Source organism: Elaeis guineensis, chromosome 7 (genome assembly GCF_000442705.2).
Source record: "Elaeis guineensis isolate ETL-2024a chromosome 7, EG11, whole genome shotgun sequence".
Classification (NCBI taxonomy): domain Eukaryota; kingdom Viridiplantae; phylum Streptophyta; class Magnoliopsida; order Arecales; family Arecaceae; genus Elaeis; species Elaeis guineensis.
In genome coordinates this window covers 98,877,054-98,887,750 of record NC_025999.2, presented here as the reverse complement: position 1 = coordinate 98,887,750, position 10,697 = coordinate 98,877,054, and the positions used below count along the sequence as shown (strand labels likewise).

General features: G+C 38.3%; 1 protein-coding gene across 1 annotated transcript; it reads left to right on the top strand.

The window, feature by feature from the left end:
• Positions 1 to 2,594: 2,594 nt before the first annotated feature.
• LOC105048128 (trihelix transcription factor ENAP1-like) lies at positions 2,595 to 7,891 on the top strand. The gene is made up of 2 exons (XM_073260442.1): positions 2,595 to 3,810; positions 7,532 to 7,891. The coding sequence occupies exons 1-2, from the start codon at positions 2,940 to 2,942 to the stop codon at positions 7,546 to 7,548; spliced, it is 888 nt and encodes a 295-aa protein (XP_073116543.1). The 5' UTR covers positions 2,595 to 2,939; the 3' UTR covers positions 7,549 to 7,891.
• Positions 7,892 to 10,697: the final 2,806 nt, after the last annotated feature.

Genomic DNA, 10,697 nt, shown 5'->3' with positions numbered 1-10,697 from the left:
CCTAAACCAACTTGATAGCATTCTTTAGGAACATGTACCAAGCATTTTAAACCATATATTATATGGCATAAAAATCATATGATTAACTAACTAGTGTTCCACTCAAGTCAAATTTGTTCCTTGTTGATTTAAACAGTTATTATTATTATTTTTAGTTTAGGAGGCATCCTAATCATCCCATCTTGTTCCTATTAAAAAATAAAATGGAAAGGAGGTGGGAGTTCGAAACTCAACTATATGGAAAAAAGAAGAAAGAAAGGAAAGGAAAAAGAAGAAATGGATAAAAAGAGGAAAAATGAACGGAAGGAAAGAATGAAGAAAGTGAAGAAAATGAAGAAAATGAAAGAAACAAGAAAAAAAAGGGGAGAAGCAAAAAAGAAAAGGAGGAAAAAATAATAAATAAAAAAAATGAAAAAATGAAAGAAAAAAAGAAAAATAAAAGAAATAGAGAAATAAAGGGATAAAAAAGAGGAAGGAAAGAAGAAAGAAAAGGATGAAAGAAGAAGCAAAGAAAGAAAGAAAGAAAATGAAAGAATAAATAAGGAAAATAAATAAGAAAGAGAACTAAACAAAGAAAGAAGAAACTAAGGAAACAAAAATAGAAGAAAGAGATAATATTCAAAAATGATCAAATTATCCTTAATTATTTTGCCTTATTCTATCATCTTTGTAATTGATATTCATATATTTTATTTTTAATATATAGCAGCACTATAGTATATTTTTAATATATTATATAATTTATAGTTTATATTTTATATATTTATCATATTACAATTGTTGCTGTAAATTTTCGGATTGATATTGGTTGTCCACCAATGTGAAGCTCGGATTTGGATGGACGGTGCCTTCATCTTTGCAAACCTATAATATAAGTAACATTTGTCGGATGGAGGATCTTTCTATGCTTAAGTTAGCTAGGTTTGAGAACAGAGAAGAAAAAGAAAGAAAGAAAGAGATGAAAGAGTGAGAGAGTCAGCATTATTCTCTATGTTTGCTTACTTACCTTAAGATCCCCCTGTTATATATTTTATATAAAGATGAAGCCATAAGCCATTATGCCTAAATCTGATAGGTTATTAGGCCCTAATTTCATAGATTGTTAGGATTTGATCTGGTAGACCATTAGAAGGAATCAATCTATTAACGTGTAAATTATGATTATTAGTTATAGATTCTGTCCATATTCTAGAAGTTGCTCAGAGATTCCAATGAGTTGATCTAGTCATTGAGTTGGCTGGTAGCTTAAAGTTAGTAAGGCATTGAAGTGTCATCTTGGTATGAATCTAAAATGATCGAGTATATATGAGGTTATAATCCTCAGGATGGCGTTACTCGATATCCTAGTCAGTTCCTAACAAGCTAAAATTGGTTGTCACTAAATCGAGTTCTATTTGGTGAGAAGCTCGATCATCGTCCGGGACCATAGATTTGTCGTTATTTCTTTTTAGGATAGAACTTCAATATAGTTTAGATCACCTCGATCTCAAGTCGAGATATTCTGATTGGTAGAAAATGGTTCACCCAAATGATTCACACCCCAACAACAATAAATATAAATAAAATATTTTATATAATATATACCACAATATCTTATATGTTATATAATAATTGATAATTCATAAAACATAAATTGTTATAATTGATATTTATGTATTTATTATTATATAAAAATAATAGTAATCTATTATGTAAAAATAATATAATTTATAATTTATAATTGATATATTAATATATTATATTAAATATGTTTTTATATCTATGCAGGAATTATATCGACATCATTTAATCGAAATATTACACACTAATACTATGAAAAAAAATCATCCTTACCATATCACTTTGCATATTATAATATAAACACTATTTAATTCATTACCATTGTTATTTCTATTTTATTATTGGTCATTTTTTATTATTATAGTAATATTTTAGTTGTTTTTTTTTAAATATTTATATTATAAACAAATGGAAGGTAGTGGGTATTAAGGCAAACTTGATAAGTTTCATATCCAAATAAAATAAAACAATAGAATTTTAATCAATACATAGGATAATAGCATTAATCTTAAATAAAAATAAGGATTAATCCTCACTAAACCTATCCATAATTAACCTCACATGGTCCAAAACCTATATACATATATATACACCATCGAAACTGGGACTCCAGGTGCCAGTAGGCTAGGTCCAGTCCACTCTCCCACGAGCAGCCATCGGTCCAGCCCTTCCTGGGAAACGCTAACCCACCCAAGGCGTAGGCAACACTGCAAGCGGTTCTCGGGACCACCACCGCTCTACGGGTTCCATCACCTGCACGCTTCGACGGCCCTTCACATCCCTAAAACCAACGGCTCTCCGACTACTCCGAAAAACCATCCAACGGTCACCGGCTCCCCTCTTCCCCTTCTGATAGCGCGACAATCGAGGCATGGGCTCCCCTCCCCCTGGTCCCCTCCCTTCGGTCGTCGAGGGTATTTTCGTCATTGCATTTCTCTAGCCTACACTCCGTCCGTCCCCGGACCCGGCGCGTCGTCTTGTGATCATCGTTTAAAATTCCCTTTTTATTTCCCCGTCAAATTCGAAACCGACCGCTCTTGCCCAGCCCAAAACAACGGCCGCGATGCGCCTGCCGACGAGCCCATCCGACACACACCGCGTGGTCTTGACGCTGACGCTAGCACGAACCGGCCCCCGCGCTAACGTCGGCGCCCGCACGCGCCCCCCACACCGGCGACCGCCCGTACTCGCACATGCGCCCCATCCCAGCCGGCGCCCGCCCTCCTCTTTACATATCCCTACATACATCCCCCCTTCCTCCTATTCCCTTTCCCCACCATCGAAACTGCCGATCCAGCGAGCGATAGAGAGAGAAAATAATAGGGTTGCCGATAGAGTTCGGGAACGGGGTTGGGAACAGGGAGATCGGGGAATAGGACATGATGGAGGGAAGGGAGACGAAGCCGCCGCCGCCGAACCCGGCGATGCCGTACCGGGAGGATTGCTGGAGCGAGGGGGCGACCGAGGCGCTGATCGAGGCGTGGGGGGATCGCTACCTTGAGCTCAACCGGGGGAATCTTCGCCAGAAGCACTGGCAGGAGGTCGCCGACGCCGTCAACACTCGGCGGGGTGCCGCGCGCCGCGCCCCGCGCACCGACGTGCAGTGCAAGAACCGGATCGACACCCTCAAGAAGAAGTACAAAGTCGAGAAGGCCAAGATCGCCTCCTCCGTCGAGAGCCAGTGGGCCTTTTACTCGCGCCTCGATGTCCTCATCGGTGACTCCGTCCAGGCGAAGAAGCCCCCGCCGCCACACCCGCCGTCCCCGCCTCTCGCACTCCCGCTTCCCTTCCACCGCAAGGGTTCCCCCCTCCCGGCGGCAGCGGCTGCCGCCGCGGCGCGCCCCCTGGATCCGAAGGAGAAGCGCCCCGCAGCCACCGCGCTCCCCGTGGACGACGTTTTCTTCCGGAGGAACTACTCCGCTGCGGCCGCGGCCGCCGCGGAGAGGGAGTCCGGGTCCTCCTCTTCGAGATCCAGCGTGGAAAGGTCGAGGTCGAGCAAGGAGAGGTTTGCGAGGGAGTGCAAGAGGAGACGGGAGGGCAATGGAGAGGGATTACGGCAGCTGGCGAGGGCGATTCTGAGGCTGGCGGAGATCTACGAGAAGGTGGAGGAGGAGAAGCAGCAGCAGATGATGGAGCTCGAGAAGCAGCGCATGGAGTTCGCCAAGGGGCTGGAGTTCCAGCGGATGCAGATCTTTGTGGACTCCCAGGTCCAGCTGGAGAAGATCAAGCGGTCCAAGCGAGTTGATGCTGGTGAGCATGGGTCTTCCTCCGCTGCCATTTGTTTTCTTTTGGGATCAGCTTCGTTTAATATGTGAAAGGTTGGATCTTTTCGCAGGATAGATTCATGGTTTAAGTTTGTGCTGTGTAGTGAAGCCAGACTAAATAGGTTAATTTGTCTGAATCTGTTTCGTTTCTGTTTTTTCATAAATTAATCGTGTTATTTTTTTTTTGGAGTGGGAGACTTTTGTTTATGGATTTGAGTTGTAGTGTGGTTTTATTGCCTCTGGAACCGTTTTTTAATTTATTGCGTTTTCTTTCTTATGTAATCAATTCGATGGATTTTAAATTCGTGAATGAAGTTATTTGACTTATTTGATTGGCATGTGATACTGGGCTTTCCTCGGCAACGCTTATAATCAAGTTGCTATTGCAAACATTGTGTGGCGAATTTGGAGGCAACTTGTGTTCGAAATGATTACTTGACTTAGCTACAATTTTTTCTTCTTTCCTTCCATTGTCTCAAAGATGCTTTAATTGATGGAAGGTATATGAATTAGTTTGAATTTGTTGGGCTGATGTGTTGACCTTATTAAAGAAGTGTTAGTTTTTGGTAATTGCACCTTTCTGATTGTTGGATGCATCCTTTATGGATAGCTGAAAGAGGATTTTTGAGACTTTGTATTGATACAAATTGATATAAATGAGTTGTCATAACAGTTTGACGTTATTGATTATTGGGAAGTGGTGCCCTTAACTGTTACTTCTTTGCTGTCGCTGTTTCTTAGTTATCTTGATTGCCGACGTGATTTTTGTCACCAGAGAAGCAGAGTATTTGGAGTCTTCTTTACTCTGACGAATGATCGCAGGTTGAGCTTTATCAATTTCACGGATTGAGAATTTAGTTAGTGTCTCATACAAAATAAAAGTGAAGGATGAAAAAAATTGGCATGTTGTGGGGTGCCAGGAAGTCTGTCTAATTTGTCCATGTACATCAGCATCTATGCTTGAATCCTGGCATCCTGTTTTAGGAACTGTTGTTGGCAATGCGCTCTGCTAAATATTTCCTTGACCAAGAATTAACCGAACAACATCGATATTGATGATATGGGTCAGTTTAGATCAACGTATATTTTGTGAGATTCATAGCTTTCTTTGATTATCTGCTGGTATCTTTGGTTGTTCATTTATTTTTGAGGCCAAAGGAGATTCTCAAATGCTTGGGTAGTGACAAAAATAAAAAAAAGAAAAAAAAAAAGGAAATTTGTATATGATATCAAGCAGCAGATATTATGGATTTTTAATTAATTGATGTCCATTTTACATGGTTCTACTGAGCAGCAGTATGGCTACTCTTCATATCTCTCAATTTCACGGAAAGGAGTTGTATTTATTTAATTTCTTCAATTGTCTGTTCCGACCATTGTGTTAACCTTTGAGATTAAAGTTCAATGTTGTGGCCTCATCCATACAATCATGAGTGTTTGCTTGTGGTCTTTACTTGTTGTAGTTGTGTTGACTTTATGATGTATTGATAAGATTTGTTCAAAGTGGAAGTTCGGGCTAATAAAATGTCTAGTGATAAACTGTAGTTAGGAAGGATGATGCTACGAATAAACAAATACCACATGAATACTATCAAACAGCTAACTTAGCTTAATCATGCTGTAGTGCAGAATACGGCAAGCTTATATGGGAAACCTTAAAGAAAGTTATATACCGACAGAACTCACTTAAAGTAGATTCAAAGATGAGTAGCATATGTGACAGGATTGAACATTTTTTACAATATTGTATAGTTAGCATGGAATATCAGAACTGTGGAATCTTGAATTTAAACAGAAAAAAGTTTTCTGACAGTCAAGGCAGTAGAAAATGCTTGGGTTTTTTATCAGTTTAGGTTGTAGTACTGCTGAAGTCAGGGACATACTCATTTATTAACTTCTGATGGAACTGATTGTTTTTCTCTGGCTCTTTTGACCCACATGGTTGTGTTATCTCGGAGGAGAACTCAGCAGTAGTCCAGTGTCTCTTCTTCTGCAAGTTGCTTGGTACCTGAAAATATTTCTTTGTTTTTTAAGAAAAGCAATTGGTATTATTTCCAATTAAAATCTCATCTTTTGATCTTCTGCTACACTTGACATATCATCTGTTCTATGCCTTCCTAGTAGTTGAATAAAGAACCTGATTTAGATTGCTTTTTCTTTTTTTGCTCCCTCAGAAAATTCAGTTTATTTTATGAAGGTATGTGTAAAATTTGAAGTGGGCACTTCAATATTAAACTGTCATCACACAGTTATATTTCCATGATTTGTACTATATTCTTGATTGCCTTTGAACTTTTCCCCGTCTTTTTCTTGATGATATTCTTTCTCACATTTCAACTAAAGGTTTTCTCTAAGATAAGATTACCAAACTGATGAGATTGTTTGACGGTACATTTTGGTTATAGTTTCAAATGGTCTGATGGGTTCAGCAGCATTTTTCCATAGATATGTATGTTATAGAGTACATACATGGTAAGAAGTTGAGTCCATATCATATGAGGAAAGCTTGCTATATGTGTATGTTGAAGTAGGCATTGCAATTGGATAAGATATACTGATGCTGGGTAATTCTTGGTGTGGCAATGCCATCATATTTGCACTATCTGGATGGAAGCCTGCTTTATTTTTTTCATCAGATATAATCATTGTCTAGGTGGCTAAGCATTTTCCTTAAGCAGTTCATCAATTTTTGATTTCATTGCAATGTATTCACTGGACTTGATTCTTTATCATCTGCCCTAGGGTAAGTATGCCTGGTCCTTGGTGATATTAACAACCGTATATTTTGTGTCAACATTAATGTGTTATTGGTCGAGGGTTTTCTTAATATAGAAATATTTCTGTTGTGACACTGCTGACATTTTTTTTTTTTTTTACCATTTGATATCTTTTGATTTATTTAGTTATTTTTAGGATGGCCATGCTCACCTAAAACCTTTTTTTTTTGTTGTCTTTTCAAATAAAATTCGCTATAAAGCTTATTTAGATGCATCTGATGTTGTGGTGAATTTCTTCCTAAATACAAAATCTTTTTAAAAGATCTTTTGTTGGCTTAGGAGCAAATTCACAGTGCGAGGATGAAACTCAGAATCATGTTAGGAGATTGTTTACTCTAAATAGAAGTAGGTATTCTCCATTTATTTGTGTATATTCCATCAAGCAGTTATAATGCTTCTTAAGGTCCATGACGAAGTACTATTCTCAAGGAAAAAAGAAGGGTTCATTGTGAATTATTATTCTCAAAGAGGGAAAGGTTCATTGTGAAATATTAGTACATCTTGGTGAAAACATTTCCTTCCATCCTTCTAAGTACTATTAACTCATACTCAACCACCTGTACGCCCCCCTTCCTCTCACACTGCAAATTGATCGATCATTTTAATCACAGAGAAAGTAAAGGGAAGAAGATTCTTTACAAGAATAAAAGGGGACAAGATTGTATCTGATTTATGGTTTTTCATGCAGATGTAACTGATTTTCTTCATGTAAATATATAGAATTATACTTGCATGATTGTAGCAGTTTTTTGTTTACCCACAAGTTACTATGTGGTGCATGAACTACTTATATCAGTTTCATTTTTAGGTTATAACCTGATAAACTGGTGGTATTCATCGCTTTGATGGTGATAACCTAACAAACTGGTTTTCATTTTTATTTTTATACTTCTAACCTGATTTTTTTTCTTTTATTATTACATGTTTCAGAGAGTTACCTACCTTAGATTTGAGGAAAGAAGCACTCACACTGGATGATGTTCCTCGGAGATGGACTCAAGTTCAATGGAATGGTATTTGGTTGCAAACCTGAATTTGGTAGATGCAATTGACATTTCCATTGCCGTCAATCTCACAACCTTGGTAAGTTAATACAGTTATACTAGATCTTTAAATGAGAGCGGGAGACGAGGAAAACAAAGTTGATAGATTGAGCTGTTGTCGGATTTTGCTCTTTAAGTTTGGTATGTTATTGAGATTGTGATCGTGTAAATGGCATTCAAAAATTGAACTTTGAAGTCATGCTGTTGTTAGTTATTGTAGTTGATATGGTTCGTTACAACTGCTGCATATGATGTTCTGATGTGGTGATTGTGTCATTATTGTGCATAGTAGGTCCATAATCATGTGCTAGCCATTACCCATTTGCTTTTCTATACTGAAAATCTTGTATGATTTTTTGGACCAGGCTGTTGGATTGTGTCTCACTTAGGGGTTTGGACGGCATTGTAACATAGGAAACATAATTTGTCAATTGGGATTAAAAAACATGTGCTTGTGGCAAATACTGTTACATAAAACTAATTCAAGATCTCTTCCCTTTGTGAACAAGCTATGTGCTAGTTAAATGATGTGAAATTTGTCCAATATTCCGTTGAACGATATTAACTTGAAGACCTTTAAATGTATCCTGTCACTTTATATCCTTTTCATGGGGTTTTAGTTACCCGTCCCGGTGAACTCAGCATAATTTGATCCAATGCTCTTCTTTCATCGTCTATCTGGGCATGAAAGCCCACCAGACATAAATGAACCATGCAATCTGGCTCAGAGGTTCTCTCTTAAACATTCATTATTCATTGTTTGACGTTACTTAGTTGACGCTTGGACTTTCAGTCAAGACCAGAGACTGATCTGGCTCAAAGCTTTTGCGTTTAACATTCCTGGTTTGACAGTATTTTAAACGTGGATTAGGGGCAAAGACCAGAGTCTGAGTCGGCACAGATCCGTGGCTGCTATGCCTCAATTGATCAGTTTAATCAGCAACAGATGGAAGCTGGAGTGGAGAAAATTACCATATAAAAGAAATTATTGGTTGGACTAGATCCATCAGCCCGGTAGTGGACCAGCTCAACGACGAACCCACACGCATAACGACGACGGATAGAAAAGAACATCAGAGAAAAGCTAGCAATACAAATGTGTTTGTGCATGTTGGATCTTAGTTGGACTCATCCACCAACTGAGCAGTGGATCTGGTCCACCTAGCAATTCACCGATCTGTGTTTTGCCCGATTAAATATGCCGCACCCATGTGGCCTTTGTCTTCTTTTAAGAACTCATCTGTACTGTGAAGAAGAGGGACTGGAAGAACAACGGTGAACTCATGCTTACAGAAAATGATTCTCTTTCGATTTTTCCGTGCTGGCATCTTTGCTCTCCTCAATGCAAAAAAATGCTTACAGGAGCATTCTATACTCGTTTATGATCGTATTCAGAGGTAATCTTTTGCCTTGGGATTTTATGCACTTGATTTCAACGTAGGCCCCTGTGAAGGATAGCTAAATTTTTGCTACAATTAGACTAAGTTGGTATATGTTAGAGAAATAAAAATATTACCAAGTTATTTAAACTAATAATTTATTAATGAATTATATATTAAACTTTTAGTTGTAGTCGTGGTCCTCATTGAAGAAATTTCTAGCTCTGCTGCTGCTGCTGCTCCTGCCAATCATTCAAAACTTTAATTTTTTTTCTTAAAGAGCGAAAACATGCTAAAAAAATTGGGTTACATCGTGTATCTTGTACCATTTAGGTTGAGAACATGTCATTGTTAACTAAATTATAGCCAACATACACTGTCCATCATAGCTCCCTGTTCCACATGCTGGAAATAATTGATTTTATTCCAGCGCTCTCCATTTATGGTCAAACTGCTGCAGCTCCATGGGGAGATTAGCTTGCTTAAGTTCCCCGTCCATCCCTAATTTAAACCGCATAAAGACCCAACAATTTCTTGGAGGACTAATGAAAGCTCAGCATTATATGTATGTGTTTGTTAGTGCATTTTCTGTTGAAGTAACCCAATCTTCTCTGCTTATTATTTTCTTCCCTCTTGGATCCGGTGTATTAGTACTTGTATGTTCGCATCCTACTCACCATTTTTTTTTTTTTTTTAAATAAAGAAAAAGCAACCTTCCCTACATCCAACATTAACAGTATGTTAATTACATTATTAAAGAAAAAAAAATCAAAGTTCACCCCGCTGAACCATAGACAGATTCATTTTTCTTTGTGTGAATCCACCATTGGATCAGACAAAGATCACTTTGAGATTTGTGCGAGAAGATAGATAAAAAAATTCAAAGTGCTTTGAGATTTGTGAGGGGCACCAGCCAAGGGTCGATGTTGCAACAGAACATCAATCATTCATTTGTGCAAAAGAGACGGCCCGAACCCCTGAACTATAAGAAAACTCGTTGGTCAAGGTCTAAGCCAAACTTGAAACTAGTTATAGCCTCTACGGGCCCCACACATCTTAGCCCAACCAAAGTTGGCCCACATATTTAGAAAAATCGGAAGCATTGACACAGTAGAGAGAGAGAGAGAGAGAGAGAGAGAGAGAGAGATAATTGCTACAAGTCTTTTGTTTATTCGATGCTTACACCATACTCATCATTTCAGGTATGACATAAAAAATAGAAGATGGGGTAGGTAAGGTGACTTCAAAGACAAAGTGAGTATGATGTGAAGCACCAGGAGAGAGTTCTTCCATCTTTGTCTAGTTTTTTTCCAGCCTTCCTAACACTTCAAGAGGCGATGAGTTGATTCAATTGATCTGGTTTTGCTTGCAATAGACATTACATGGTGGTGGAATTCGTAGCGAGTACGAAGCTACCTGTTTTTCTATTCGGTCGAAAGTGCCCCTGTTCTTACATGAAACGATTTATTGGATTTGTTTCATGAAACCACCAGGGTTGTTTGGCTTTCATATACTTTTAAGCATATTTACATATGCTTAATCTCTCATGTCTAGCTAGGGTCAATAAATTGATTAACATAACAAAGAACTATTGCTGTCATGCTTCGATGCACTTATTAATCTTTTGTGAATTGCACAATTATGAGATCTAGTATGGTTAACTTTCCTGCATGA

Bases quoted from the DNA above. Each gene is read 5' to 3' on its own strand.
- LOC105048128 (XM_073260442.1), top strand. From the start codon at position 2,940: ATGATGGAGGGAAGGGAGACGAAGCCGCCGCCGCCGAACCCGGCGATG.